The 15,948-nt window shown below is 34.8% G+C and overlaps 1 protein-coding gene across 1 annotated transcript; it reads left to right on the top strand.

Annotated features, from left to right (window-relative positions):
* The first annotated feature begins 1,374 nt into the window (after positions 1-1,374).
* On the top strand, positions 1,375-12,165 carry LOC114295924 (PKS-NRPS hybrid synthetase cheA-like). The gene is made up of 8 exons (XM_082894813.1): positions 1,375-1,578; positions 9,189-9,266; positions 9,345-9,588; positions 9,685-9,995; positions 10,116-10,537; positions 10,627-11,218; positions 11,440-11,907; positions 11,986-12,165. The coding sequence occupies exons 1-8, from the start codon at positions 1,375-1,377 to the stop codon at positions 12,163-12,165; spliced, it is 2,499 nt and encodes an 832-aa protein (XP_082750939.1).
* The last annotated feature ends 3,783 nt before the right edge of the window (positions 12,166-15,948 follow it).

The raw sequence follows: 15,948 nt of genomic DNA, 5'->3' as shown, positions 1-15,948 counted from the left end.
CTTGCAGGAAATTATTTGAATTTCCAAATATATTTGATTTCAAGTTTTTTGTCCAAAATGCCTTTGAATTCCACTTAATTTCCAACTGTTTAACAGATTTTTTAATTGCTAAAACTGGCTGCAGTTTACGAATTTAACTTCCACCAGTTTACAGATTCAACAGTGTCTATATCTGTTTGTATTCAAAACTGTATCTGTTGAAACAGTGTTGTTCGGGGCTGTCAAATTTGCCTATAAATACTAGTTTAATTCCAACAGTTTGAGGATCTGAAATCAGTCTGAAAATCATCTAGAAAAAATCTATTCTCTTCCATTTCTTGTTCTGTTTGCATAAATTCTTCATTTAATTTTTAGGAAAATTAAAGAGAGTATAGAACACAAGGTTTTGTTCGCCGTACAAGTTGTTTGGAGGGCTACTATAATTTGTGAAAATCATTATATCCTGGGAGATAGACCCCATTAGTCCGTAAGCACAGTAGCGGGGCGAATCTGTCTTACGGACAGAATGTCACACACTCGACTTGATCTTTTAAATATTCATTTGGTTTAATAAAATAAATTCGGTACGTTATTTATTTTATTTGTTTGATTTTGTTTCAATTTATTTATTATACACAGAAGATTGTTCCAATAATCTTAAGGCAGATAAGAATTATTCTGTTTACAGAATTTTTCGTTTATTTCCCTTTATCTTTCTTCTTTTTACAGAAATTATTTTCTGTGGTTTTACAAAATAATATTCTGGTTGGAAAACAAATAATAGTAATATACTGTTTGACAGATAGTAGTAATATATTGTCTAATTTTCTTTGACAACTAGTAGTAATATACTGGTGTCATTAACAATTTAGAATATTTATTTGTGGAATTTTGTCAGAAATTAATTTTGGCTTTCAGAAATTATTTCTGAATGTTCATTAATTATAATTCTGTTTCAGTATTTTAATTATTGAAGTGTTACAGAAATTTATTTTTCTGTGTGTAATTAATTTGTTTAAATAAAATTTTATTTTATTTCAAATTAATTGCAAATAAAAGTTACAATTCTTGTTTCTTTTATTTTTTACAGAGTTTAATATTGTTTTCTGAGTGTTCATTAATTAAAATTTTGTTTCAGTATTTTAATTATTGAAGTGTTACAGAAATTTAATTTTCTGTGTGGAATTAATTTGGTTAAATAAAATTTATTTTATTTCCAAATTAATTGAAAATAAAAGTTACAATTTTTGTTTCTTTTATTTTTACAGAATTTAATTCTGTGGTTTTGGTTTAAATTTTCTGTGAAGTATAAAATTCTAATTATAAATTTTGTTTTATAATTTAGAATTTATAGCTACTGAAACTGGTCAAACTTATGTTCAAACCAGTATTAGTATGGTGATTGCGGTTGCACTAACCCCTTCTTATGTTGGGACTGTGCCAGTGAATCATGATAAAAAGTTAGAGAAGTTCTCAGGAACTGATTTTTGCAAAGGTAAAGGAAGATCAAGTAAGAAGGTTGCTAAAGCCAATATGACCGAAATGAATAAAATTTCCAATGGTGCAGATGTCATAAATCTTTCTACAGCTGTTTCGGAGGCAAACCTTGTCGGAAATCCTAAAGAATGGTGGGTGGACACTGGTGCTACTTGCCATATCTATGCCGACAAAAAGATGCTGACATCTTATTCTACAGTGGACAACGGTGAACAACTTTTTATGGGCAACTCTTCTACTTCTAAAGTTGAGAGACAAGGAAAGATTATTCTGAAGATGACATCAGGAAATGAACTCACTCTCAACAATATGATGCATGTACCAGGCATTCGCAAAAATCTTGTTTCCGTATCTTTGTTGAGTAAGAATGGGTTTAGGCTAGTGTTTGAGAGTGATAAATTTGTACTTACTAAGAATGAGATGTATGTAGGAAAAGGTTACATGTCTGATGGCTTTTTCAAGATGAATGTAATGACCGTTGTACCCTCAGTTATTAATAAAAATACGTCTTCTTCTTACTTGCTTGAGTCTTCAAATTTATGGCATGGTAGACTAGGACATGTTAATTATGGATCTTTACATAGATTAATTAATATGGAATGTTTACCTAAATTTGACATTGATTTAAATCATAAATGTGAAATTTGCGTTGAGGCAAAATTATCCAAAACTCATTTTCATTCAATTGAAAGAAGTACGGAACTACTTGAATTAATTCATAGTGACATTTGTGATTTTAAATCAATTTAAACCAGATGTGGGAAAAAATATTTTATCACTTTCATAGACGACTATACTAGATATAATTATGTTTATTTAATTCGAACCAAGGATGAAGTTTTGGAAATTTTCATTCAATATAAGAATGAAGTTAAAAATCAACTTGGTAAGAAAATTAGAAGTGATAGAGGTGGTGAATATGAATCACCTTTTGGTGAGTTTTGTAAAGAACATGGCATGATTCATCAAACCACCGCTCCTTACTCACCTTAGCAAAATGGAATTATTGAAAGGAAAAATAGAACATTAAAAGAAATGATAAATGCCACGTTAATAAGTTCTGGATTACCTCAGAACTTGTGGGGGGAAGCAATACATCTGCTAGTTATATTTTAAATAAAGTACCCCGAAAGAAAGTAAATCAAACACCTTACGAAATGTGGCATAGGAGAGTATCATCCTACAAATACTTAAAAGTGTGGGGGTGTTTGGCGAAAGTGGCTATTCCTAGTCCTAAAAAGACTAAGATAGGTCCTAAAACCGTGGATTGCATTTTCATTGGTTATGCCATGAATAGTAGTACATATCGATTTTTAATTCATAAATCAGAACATTCTGAAATGTATGTAAATACTATTATTGAATCTCGGAATGCATCTTTCTTTGAACATGTGTTTCCGAATAAGATTGGACAAGAGACTAGTAATAAGAAAAGATCTTTTGATGTTATTACTGGTGATGATCAAGATCAAGATCAAGAACAAGAATTAGATCAAAATGACAAAGAAGAACCTAGGCGTAGTAAACGTGCTAGAACCTCAAAATCTTTTGGTCTAGATTTTCTAACATTTTTATTAGAAAATGAACCTCTAACTTTTAAAGAAGCTATGTCCAGTCCTGAAGCTCCTTTATGGAAAGAAGCTGTAAACAGCGAAGTTGAATCCATCCTGCAAAATCACACTTGAGAACTGGTGGATTTGCCACCAGGTTGTAAACCTCTTGGGTATAAGTGGATTTTCAAAAGAAAAATGAAAGCGGATGGATCAATTGACAAATACAAAGTAAGACTTGTGGTCAAAGAATTTAGATAAAAAGAAGGTCTTGATTACTTTGACACATAATCACCAGTTACTAAAATAACATCCATTAGAATGCTAATTGCTATTGAATCGTTGTACAATCTTGAAATTCATCAAATGGATGTGAAAACCGCTTTTTTAAATGGTGAGTTTGATGAAGAAATTTATATGGAACAACCAGAAGGGTTTTATGTTCTAGGAAAAGAAAAGAAAGTGTGTAAATTAGTTAAATCATTATATGGTTTAAAATAAGCACCAAAGTAATGGCATGAAAAATTTGACAAGGTAATGATGTCAAATGGATTTAAAATTAATGAATGTGACAAATGTGTTTATATTAAAAACACAGACAAAAGTTATGTCATTGTATGGCTTTATGTAGATGATATGCTCATCATAGGTAGCAATAATAAAATGGTTAAAACTACCAAGAAAATGTTGAATAAACATTTTGACATGAAGGACATGGGCATTACTGATGTAATTCTTGATATGAAAATTACCAAAACATTAGAAAGTTATACTTTGTCACAATCTCATTACATTGAGAAAATACTTGACAAATTTAACAAAGATGATGATTATCTTGCTAGAACACCTGTGGATGTTAATTTGTTTCTTTCTAAGAATGTACATGAAAGTATTTCTCAATTAGAGTATGCCCAAATTATTGGAAGCTTAATATACTTGATGAACTGCACTCGCCCAGATATAGCTTATGCATTAAGTAAATTAAGTAGATATACGAGTAATTTAGGAGTAGAACACTAGAAAGCAATTAAAAGGGTTCTAAGATATCTCCGATTTACTCGTAATATTGGACTAAATTATACTAGATATCCAGCAGCAGTACTTGAAGGGTATTGTGATGCAAATTGGATATCGGATACTAGAAACTCAAAGTCCACCAGTGGGTATGTCTTTACACTTGGTAATGCGGCTGTAGCTTGGAAATCTTCCAAACAAACTTGCATTGCTAGGTCTAGTATGGAATAAGAATTCATAGCTTTAGATAAAGCTAGGGAAGAAGCAGAATGGCTTCGCCACTTCCTTGAAGATATCCCAATATGGCCAAAATTGGTGCCTGCTATATGCATACATTGTGATAGTCAATCAACAATAGATAGAGCACAGAATCATATGTATAACGGTAAGTCACGATATATTCGTCGTCGACATAACACCGTGAGACAACTACTCTCTAATGGAATTATTTCCATTGAATATGTGAAGTCTAAAGACAACATAATGGATCCACTAACCAAAGGATTAGCAAGAGAGTTAGTTGAGAATTTATCGAAGGGAATGGGACTTGAGCCTATTAAATAACAGTTACCACAACAGCAACCCAACCTAGTTGATTGGAGATCCCAAAATCTAGATTCAAAGGGACAATCGAGTTGTGTATGACTTAGAAGGATCATTGGGGAGTCAAACTCCTACCCATTTCTATGATGAAATAGTGATATCTGCAACGTTTTAGGTTAAGTAATACTTTTAATGATTCTTATATCTAGGTAAGAATTACCTATGTGAGTGTGAACTGGGCCGGTTTTATGAGATTTGTGAAGGGTTACAATTCTCTAGAGCACTCATGAAAGGCCAAGTTGTTCAGGGCCAAAATGAACACAATAGTGAGAACTAAACTGTATCTGGGGATATACTGTGTGAGTTCTATTGTCTTGGTTTACACAAACTGCTGAACAGTTCAAGACATTATGTACACTGGTTAGCTAGTAAATCCGATAGTGTCTCACAAGGGAAGATTCAAAGCCAAAAGCTACCTATCATTTACAGAATATTTCCAATTTATGTACTCTCTGTTATTAGATCATGTTGTTATATTTTCTCTCCGTCAAATTCCATTCATGTGGGAGATTGTTGGAAAATTGGTTGTGTATAGGCTTATTTTGGGCCATCTTTGAGCCCAAAATTGAGTGGGCCCTAAACGTTTTTTGGGATAGATCCGAAAAGGTGACGTGTTCCTTGCCGCATGGTAAGTCACACGGTGAAGACAATTTGTCAAAACCATTTATGAGTGAATGAGAAGTTGATGTCGTTTTCGAGTTCGTGGAATGGACAATTAAAGAAGTAAATATGGGTTTCCTTGAAATAGGTTGTCCCACATTGAAACTTTAAGAAAGCTTTTGTGGGTATATAAGCTCTTGGTGTACTAACTTGGGTTGGGCCCCAAGGGGTACCCCAAGTTTGTAGAAGGGAAGAGTTATGAACAAAGTGAACCTTAGCCCAAACCATCACACACGCACGCGCTCTGAGGCCGTCCGACCGGCTGGCCGAGCCGAGCTGTGCACGGCTGTGGATTGGCTCGGTTCTAACTTTAATTTGTTGGACAAATTTTATTTGAATTTTTCCAAATATTTGAATTTCAAATTGAAAAAATTCAAATTTTGTTTTCCAAAGAATGTACCTCTTCCAATATCAGATTAAACTATTCCAACAGTTTAAAAAACTGTTCTGCAACAGTTAGATTATTCAAACAACAGTTTAAAAACTGTTTCAAGCTCCGGACAGATTCAGTTATGTTCAGACAGATTCAAATTGTTTGACAGTTTGAGTTTTGCATCTGTTCATACTGTTTTGCTCCTTTTCCATTAAAAAAAATAGACCTGTTCGGGTCTATATAAGTCAAGGCATTCCAACAGTTTGTACACATCTGAAAATTCATTCTTTCCTTCTACTTTTGCTCTCTTACATGATATTTTCATCATATTATTTTAGGGAAATTTTAAAGAAAGTATAGAACACAAGTTCTAGTTTGCCAGACAAATTTGTTTGGAGTGCTACTACAAATTTGTGAAGATCATTATATCCTGGGAGATAGACGCCATTAGTCCGTAAACACCGTAGCGGAGTGAATTTGTCTTAAGGACAGAGTGTCACACACTCGACTTGATCTTTTAAATATTTATTCAGTCCAATAAAAAAAGATTCGGTACGTTATTTTTTTTATTTGTTTGATTTTGTTTCAATTTATTTATTGTACACAGAAGATTGTTCCAACACAGCTAGTTTGCTAGAGTAAAAATCTTGGGATGAGAATGGGAGTTATCCTAATATGAGTTGGGAGAATTACACATTAGTAAAATTTAGGGTAAAAAATTACAAAAATATAATGAGTGCAAGTTAAGACTTCTCTAACAAATTAACCTTTAAATTTAACCACATCATCTTTAAATGACAACCAATCATATTATAATCAAAACTGAGAAACAATTTAACTAATATATGCTATTATGACCTTTTCAAGTTAGGCATCAAGTATTCAACTTCTTATGTTGTGCCAAGGTTACCACTTATATTTATGATCATATATTGTGTTAGTTATATTTATTTGCCATAATAATACTAAGGATATGTCTGAAATTTTTTTGTGTTCTTGTTTTTTATTTTGTTTGCAAAAATTTTGAAAAGTGGGAAAGAAAATACATTAGACAACTGATTTTGTTGTGAAAATAAAAAAAATAAAAAAGACAATAATTTTCAAAAAATTTAAATTTTATAATTTAAAAATGTTATTACTTTCTACCCTTCCCTTGTCTTGCCATGCCACTGCAATCCCTACGTATTCAAAATATTTAGTATAATATTTACTAAAACCAGCAAAAGAGATTGCAGAATCAAAGTCGACGACATTGTCGATCATTGAGAATCTACCGTTTTCGCCAGATGCAAGTCGCCGCTGGTGAACAGTCGCTAACGTTTTCGCGAATGGTTTGTTTTTGAATTTTGTGAAAAATTAAGAACGAGTGAAGTGGGAAGAAAACTGACCATTGTCTTTTTTTGGGGGGGTGGGTAAAAACTAACCATTGTCGCTTGACTTGAATTCTGCAGATCACTAGAACTTACACTTTTCAGAGAGAATCAAGATGAAGCTATGCTATGTATCGAACTGTATATATGTACATATAGACGAATCTAGCATAAGCATACGGTAGAAGCACGGAATCTCACAACTTGTTATGGAAGAGCGAGAAGTTCAATTAGAATTTGCCAGTTTGAGGTTTGATTTTTTTATATTCGACGTGAACATTCACATGGTCTGCAATATAGAGTTGGGTTTTTATTGTTTGGATCTACTCCGAAGGTGATTTTGAGAATTTGATTGCAATTGATGATACACATTAGGCATGTCGAATTTGGGATTTTTTTATTTTTTTTATTTTTGACTCACATTTATGGTTCTTCAACTTAAATATTTGATGTTAACATTCCCATGATTTGCTATATGAACTTGGGTATGAATGTTCACATACCTATTTGAATTGATTATGTGAACGTTAATACTACCTAAACATTCACATGGTCGGTGTGTGAATTTTATTTTATTTTTTTTAATTAATTCTGTGAACATTCATATTGGTTTGTCAATGGGTTTTTCCTTTTCTTAATATGAATGTTCAATTTTTTGAAGCCCTTATTGCTTGATTGGGCATGTAAATATTCATCAGTGAATAATGATTAGTTTCTCAATTTTTTTGTTGTTTGTATAACTACAAAATGTTGTGCTTATTCACTGTAGTTTTTTTTTTTTTTTTTTTGGTATGTTGACATGTTTGGGATGAGTATAAATGTTCATATGCCCATTTGAATTGATTATGTGAACATTAACACTGCCTAAACATTCACATGATTATTGTGTGAATTTAGATTTTTTTTTTGAATTAATTATGCGAACATTCATATTGGTTTGTCAATGAGTTCTACTTATTTTTTTTAATATGAATGTTCAATTTTTTAGGCATGTCCATAGTTCGAATTTTGTGCATATAGATCATATTTTCCTTTTCATTCATTTTTTTTTTTTTTTCCTGATTCTAGTGCACATTTTGGAACATTCACCTTGTATTTGCAGTGTGAATGTTCACAGTTTACGTAAATACATTAATCAGCAGATGAAAATATAGAAACAAAAAATATATTTCTTTATTTATTAAAAGCATGAATATTTATATTTGCATATATATATATATATATATATTAAATAGGATAGTTATACTTGAGTTTAAATTCCATGATTTTCTCCTAAAATATAAGTTCTAATCTAAATGGGGCAATTATTCTAGATGAATTTATTGAGGATATTTTTGTAACTTCCAACCACATAGGCCTAAATGGGCTATTAAAAAAAAAGGATCAATCCGGGTGGCTCTATTTACACACCACCTTTTCTCTCAAGGCAAACCATTAATTAATTTATTTTTTATTACAATTTTAACCTTAAATGAAATGACTATTAAGGACAAATTATAATACACACCATTTATGTATTTACCATAAAGGACAAGAATCAATATAATATAAATCATTAATTCAAACTTGTTCCTTACGTATCTTCTTTGTCAAGAATACAAAAACCCTAAAAGCAAAACCAAAAATTCTTCAACAAATAATCAAAAATATAATATTATTGAAGATTTTGCATGGATTCAATGAAGAATGAATCTGACAACTTTGATTCACAACAATGGAACAAGGAAGAGGTTATTTTTATTTTTTTTTGTTGTTTTTGTTTTCGTTTTCGTCTCCTTGCTGTACAGTTCGGTTCACCAGAGCCACATTATATCGTTGATCGACTTATTATTTGTTCGATTAACTACAATCGAACACAATGACAATGTTCGACCAACAACAACCGAACAAAATGCACTTGTTCAACATACTACGGTCGAACAAAGTGCATTTGTTCAACATACTACGGTCGAACAAAGTTTATTTGTTCAACATACTACGGTCGAACAAAATGCACTTATTCAACATACTACGGTCGGACTATTTTAATGTATTCGGTTTGTAAGAGTCGAACTCGTATATTCGACCAAAATCGAGCAATTTCATTTAATTCGACTCTGTACTGCCGAACATTTATAATTTTTTTTTCTTTTTTTTTTTCAGAACAGTGCATCCGTGAAATATAGTAATGTTGGATCTGGGGGTCTTGTTGACTACACGAGTCAATTTATTAATAATGAGGTACTCTCATGTCGAAAATTAGTATTTTTTTCTTTTTCTTTTCGGATATTTAATGAGTTTGTTGAATTTGACTTGTAGGTTTTCAAGAGCAAAGAAGAATTACTTGGTTGGGTACGGGATGTTGGAAGGAAAAATGGGTTTGTGATTGTCATCAAGACATCAGACTATGGTGGTGGTCATAGGACACCGAGGATATTTCTTGCCTGTGAGAGAAGTGGTCAATATAGAGCTCATAAGAAATTAGCGGGAGATGATTCAAGCAAAAAAATTGTGAAGATAACGGGTACAAAGAAATGCGGGTGTCCCTTTGAGTTAAGGGCTCGTAAGTTGATGGCTGATGATGATTGAATGGTAGATGTAGCATGTGGAATGCATAATCATGCTCCTGCTAAACATTTTGAAGGACATTCATTTGCAGGGAGATTATCTGAGGAGGAAAAATCATTATTAGTGGATATGTCGAAAAGCATGGTCAGACCGAAAGAGATTTTGGTTACATTGAAACGAAAGGATGCTTTGAATGTAACCACTATGAAAACCATTTACAATGTACGTCATAGGAATAATGTTATTGAGAAAGCTGGGAGATCACAAATGCAACATTTGTTGGGTGAGTTAGAAAAGCATAATTACATTGAGCGGCATAGGTGTGACAACAACACGATGACTGTCACAGACTTGTTTTGGGCACATCCTGTCAGTTTAGATTTGCTCCGTTCATTTCCAAAGGTGTTGATCATGGACTGCACATATAAGAAAAATCGATATCGTTTTCCTCTTCTTGAGATAGTTGGAGTGACATCCACTGATATGTCATTCTCCGTTGCCTTTGCATATCTCTAATTTGAGCGAATTGATAACTACGTTTGGGTGTTAACTACATTGCGTAGTCTCTTGGATGACATTGCTATTCCTGAGGTGATTGTCACGGACAGGGAGCTTGCTTTGATGAATGCTATTGACAGGGTATTTTCTACATCTCGACATTTATTATGCCGATGGCATATTAGTAGAAATGTACTGGCGAAATGTAAGAAAATGTTTAAGAGTAAGGAGGAATGGGACAAGTTTATCTCTTTATGGAATTTTTTAGTACTCTCCTCAACTGAGCTTGAATACAATGACCATCTTGCTAGGCTACTTGCGGATTTTGATACATATCCTGAGGCAGTGCAATATGTGTCACAAAGTTGGTTAATTCCATATAAGGATAAGTTTGTTGCCGTATGGACAGATAGTTGTATGCACTTCGGGAATGTTACAACCAATAGGTAATATATATTTGTCTACCTTACACTATCACGCATTATGATTTTGATTATTTAAACTTGATTATGTTAATTGTTTCCATTGTACATAGGGCTGAAAGTGCACATGCAAAACTGAAACGGCAACTTGGTTCTAACCAAGTAAATTTTGAGTGTTCTTGGACCAAGATCCATAGTTTGCTTGAGTTGCAGCATGTTGATATTAAGGCATCATTTGAGAAGAGCTTAACCATTGTACAACACCAGTTCAAACCATCCCATTTTAGAGAGCTCCGAGGCAATATCTCTATTACTGCATTAGATCATGTCTTAGCGGAGAGTAAGCGAGCGAATGATGTTGGCATTGATGCTTCAGTATGTGGATGTGTTGTTCGACGAACACACGGGTTACCGTGTGCCCATGAGATTGCGGATTACATCCGGCAGGGTCATCCAATACCACTTGATAGCATTAACCCACACTGGAGGACTCTTGAGGTAGTACAAAAGTTGAAGAATGATAAAGTGGAATTGAGTTGTGAACCAAAGTTTGATCTCATACTTAAGCGATTCAATGCATCTGATTACACTACGCAGTTGGAAATTCTGCATAAGTTAGGAGAGATTGCAGATCCCCAAAGTAGTTTTCTCATTGAGCCGGATGTGAAGCCCAACCCTCGAGGTAAGGGACATAAGAAGATAGATGTATCTACGCGTCGAGACTCATGTGCATTTGAGCTAGTTCAGTCTGGACATGATAGCCACTCACCTATGGGCACCTAGATCCCCACACAAGATTCTGTCAAAGCACATAAAAAACGGCCTGCCAAAGAGCAGGTACATGTAATCATTTTTTACTTACATTTTTGTTTATGATAAATTACGTGTTTTGTTGTTCATGTGTTGATGTCTTTCCTGTTGAATAGGTATATCAGACGCGTACAAGTACAACTTATTCATATGTTGATGCCCTTCCAGTTGGATTGAAGCCTTACATACGTTTTATCAAGGATGTAGATGCCGATGGCAATTGCGGGTTTAGGGCCATTGCTGGCTTGATGGGGCTTACAGAGGCTGAATGGGGTCAAGTCAGGCGTGATCTCCAACAGGAATTGCACACACACGTAGACCATTATACTCATCTATATGGTTCACGTGACAGGATTGAAGAGCTGACCCATATTCTATCATTCTTTGAGCCTAATCCAGGGTATCACCGTTTGATGACTATGCCTGACATGGGTCATCTTATTGCATCTTGTTATAATGTGGTATTGTACCACTTATCTGCACAACAATGCCTTACTTTCCTCCCTCTACGATCAGTGCCAATATCACAACTTCAACGGCGTGAGATTGCTATTGGGTTTGTTAATGGGAATCATTTTGTCCAGGTACAACATTATGATTTGTGTAACACATTTATCATTTTGTATTGCATCGCTTTCATACTTATATCTATGTCAATGTAGGTGTTCATGTTACCGGGTCATCTAGTTCCACCAATAGATACCAATTGGTGTAAGTTTCATCATTCTTGTGCGGCTGGATGGGATACTGCATATAGTCGCCGAATTGAGCATTTTAAACAAGTTGTTCATTCAGGGGTAGCTACTAGAGAGACATTTGATTGTATTAACCTCGATGAGTAATAATGTATGTGAGTTGAGTTGTAGTGATGCAATTTAAATAGTTACCGATACATTTTTTTGGATTAGCATTTAAATAGTTGCGTTGGATTAAGCTTTGAGTTAATATAATGCACATGGTAGTACTTGTTCATTGCGGTGTATCAAATGCATTGGCATAATACTTCATGTTGATTACCAAAAATACAAACTATGAATACTTTTTTGTTATAAAATATTGGTAGAGTAATTTTTGTTCATTACAAAACAACAAAAACATCAAAAGAGTACTTCTTTTCCAATGCAAAATACCAAAACAAGATTACCACATAACCAACTACCTATCATCTACTCGTCTCCTACGATTGTATGTTTGAAGTGTAATAGAACTAGGTCCAGCCTCATCAATTTGTTGACCTTGAAGAACACGTGTGATCCTCTCAATAGCCTCATATAACCTATCTGGCTCACGAACACTAGCATCATGGCCCGCCTCGATGATAGGATGGGCAATCCGTAATGCGTGATCAATACGCTGCATTAAGAACAAATACAATTGTAATTAACACATGCCATCTTCAAAAAAAATGTAAACAATGTGTGACCAATACTGTTATACCTCAGCATCCTGCATGTCAGATCGACTATCCTGTGCACGTGGGTCAAAACCAGATCGATGTGTGGGGTTCTGGATATGTAAGTGTGTGATGGTTGTATACCACTGCATGTAACCATCAACACAATCAGCTGGACGTCTGACTGGGGTACTCCTCCTTCGAGCAGATAAAACATGATTATCCCAACTCTCCCATATCTGATCAAGATACTGATACATCACTTTATATCGGCCTGCTGTCACACCTCTAACAGCACAAACAGGGTCGAGGGGCGCAGGTGGGATGGTCTGAACCCTACCAAACTGTCTAAGAACCCTTTCAGGATGATAGGGTTCAACAACATCCAAACACTTCAAACAGCCAGTATAGAATGTGATCTCATGACATGGGTGATGTTGACGGCAATGTCGATATGGATCCCAAGTAACCTATGAAAGAAACATAAATGAAATCGTGATGAGTGACATGTAATGAGAAAACTTAATTAAACTAATATTAATTAGTGTACCTCATCAAATGCTAATCTGTCAAGCTCCTCCCGTAACGCCTGTAGGTGTGATATCGTTGAGCCAGCTTCCCGACGAGGAGTCCATCGATGCACGTGAGGCAATTGTACAGTATATTGCATGTTTTGGCGAGGTCTAAATGGCCGGAAATGCTCATAAATCCATGCCTCCAATAATGTCATGTAACCAGCCATTTGTCGAACAGCTGATCTCGTGGCAAATCCCAACTGTCGGTATAAATATGCCAATGCAGCTGCACCCCAAGCATATGTATGAATATCAGACAAATCCATCAACAACTTCAAGTACACAACAGGAACTCTCGTCCCACTCTTATCACTGAACAATGTACATCCCAATAGAAATAGCAAATACGCTCTGGCGGCACAAGCTATGGATTCCTCGGTGTCTGAATCTTTGCAACCACTGAATTTGGTTTGTAACCACTCTAGCTTCACTGATTGTCCCCTAGCAGATGATAGTTCCTCAGTTGCTTCAGCATCATCAACTCCCAAGGCATCTACCACAAGTGCATGTGCTTGTTGATCTGTCAAAGTTGCAGCACTAACTGATCTACCTGTGATAGGGATCCCCAAGATGGTACCCACATCATCCAATGTCATTGTCATCTCACCAACTGTCAAATGGAAAGTATTTGTCTCTGGTTGCCATCGCTCAACAAATGCAGAAATGACAATCCTATTCACGAACCGATACATGCAATGGACCAAAGAAGATAGGCTTGACTGCTGCACAATGTCTCTAAACCTTCTATTGTCGGTTCTTGACCACCACCGCCACTCAAGAATCTTAGACGCATGATTATAACACCTTAAGGGATTCCTCTCCTGCAAGGTAATTAATAATTAACATAAATAATGTGGTTCAATAAATAATTAAATGAATGAACATGGTAAAAAATAGTTACCACCTTCTGATCCCATATAGCTGCTACAATATGTGCCTTGAAGCTCTTCAGTACTGATGGATCTGATGGCCCCCCAGGAAACGGACCAGTGAGTACCTCCTCAACCTGATCAACATTAGTAGCATCATCATCATCCCCTGAACCATTATCAATCACATCCTCTTCCAAGATTTGAGGTGCTTCCTCCAACACAATATCATCACCTCGACCTCTATCCCGACCCCGACCTCGACCTCGGGCACGAGCAGGATTTGTTAATGCACGACGTTGTCTCTCTGAGGTAGTGGGTGGAATACGTGAAGGGTCATCCATTTCTAAAAAATTAAACACAAAACAATAAAGTTAACAGAAATAACAATAAAGGTAGCAAAAGTAATGAACTTAAAGAGCTACAAATGAACAAGCTTGCAGAGATTTACAACAGAACAAGATTAGAGGACATTGTTAACACAATCATTAGCAAAGAGAGTTTGGACCCAGTTGGTGGTACTATGACTTTTAGTGAGGTGTTTTTCAATGAAGAACTATGCAGATAAGAGGCTGCAGTAAAGAAGTATGTGCTGTTTGGTTACACAGTTCAAGAAGAGCTTGATTTCCTTTCTCGCAAAAGCATCTCATCACTGCTTCATTGAAGAGTACTTTCTGTGCAATACAACTAAAAGTCAACGGTTCTCCCACATGCCCAGCAGATATAGGTTAGATAAATGAACTATGCTTTTTAGCCTTTTATTCTTATGTGCTTATGGTAAGCATTTTGAATCAGTGTCCTTGGACATAAGGTTTACAGTGGAAGTTTACATTTTCTGTAGGATGGAGTTTTAAATGTAATCTACATCCTGAATGATGCAATATATTTCATTGCCAAATTAATATTGTTCAGATCAGATCGAAACACTATCTTATTAAAAATATATCTGCTGAAACTTCAAAATTCTGCACCTTGTGCATTAGACCTTTATGAATTTGACAGTTTTGGTTGTTGCTGTGATAGGGTGATGAGGTTGACTGTCATGCTATAGATTTCTGCTTTCATTATTTGCACAGTGTTTTTACTTAGCTGAATTTTATTACTTGTTTGTAACTTATTTGAATCTCACAGGAATATGCCTTAAGCTGCTACTCGAGTGTAGGGACATCCCTATATTAGGTGTTTGCCTTGGACACCAGGTATTTCTCTAAAAATTTGTTCGTAAGAAATTGGTCACAGTGGCAACTGTGATCTGATCAATCACGTCTGTACCTGTTTGATTATATTGACGATTGTTACTTAAAAGAGCCCGTGATGTCATTTGAATTTAACAAATTGTTACTTAAAAGATCAGTTTGTCAAGAAGAAAAAAGTTCGAAATGCAACTTTGAATAAAATAATTAAAAACACCATCAATGGATCCTGCACACCGTGCTACTGCAACTTTCACCAAGCTATTTAGGAGTATGTTGCAGATTTTCACATAAGAAAGTCACATCCAACTTGCAGTCTCTTTTCAAATGAGAGTAGCATATAAGACAAACATACCTAGATGCCATATATTTGCATACATAGACAGCTTTGCAAACTAATCATTTAAAAGAAATCAAAATGCAACAATTATGCTTTTCAACAACAAATCAACAATTCTTGGGACAGAACTGTGACTATCAATTCAGAACTAAGATGAAAACTCTCCAAGAATAAATAGTCAATAATGAATACCTGCCCTGTAGTAGTTCTTGGGATAACAGAGATTGAAGCAATGTCTACATAAGATTGGGTAGT

The sequence above is a fragment of the Camellia sinensis genome, chromosome 11, assembly GCF_055761805.1.
Source record: "Camellia sinensis isolate YWXY chromosome 11, ASM5576180v1, whole genome shotgun sequence".
Taxonomy (NCBI): Eukaryota; Viridiplantae; Streptophyta; class Magnoliopsida; order Ericales; family Theaceae; genus Camellia; species Camellia sinensis.
Note: the sequence above shows the minus strand (reverse complement) of the source record. Positions and strands in the feature narration are given on the sequence as shown.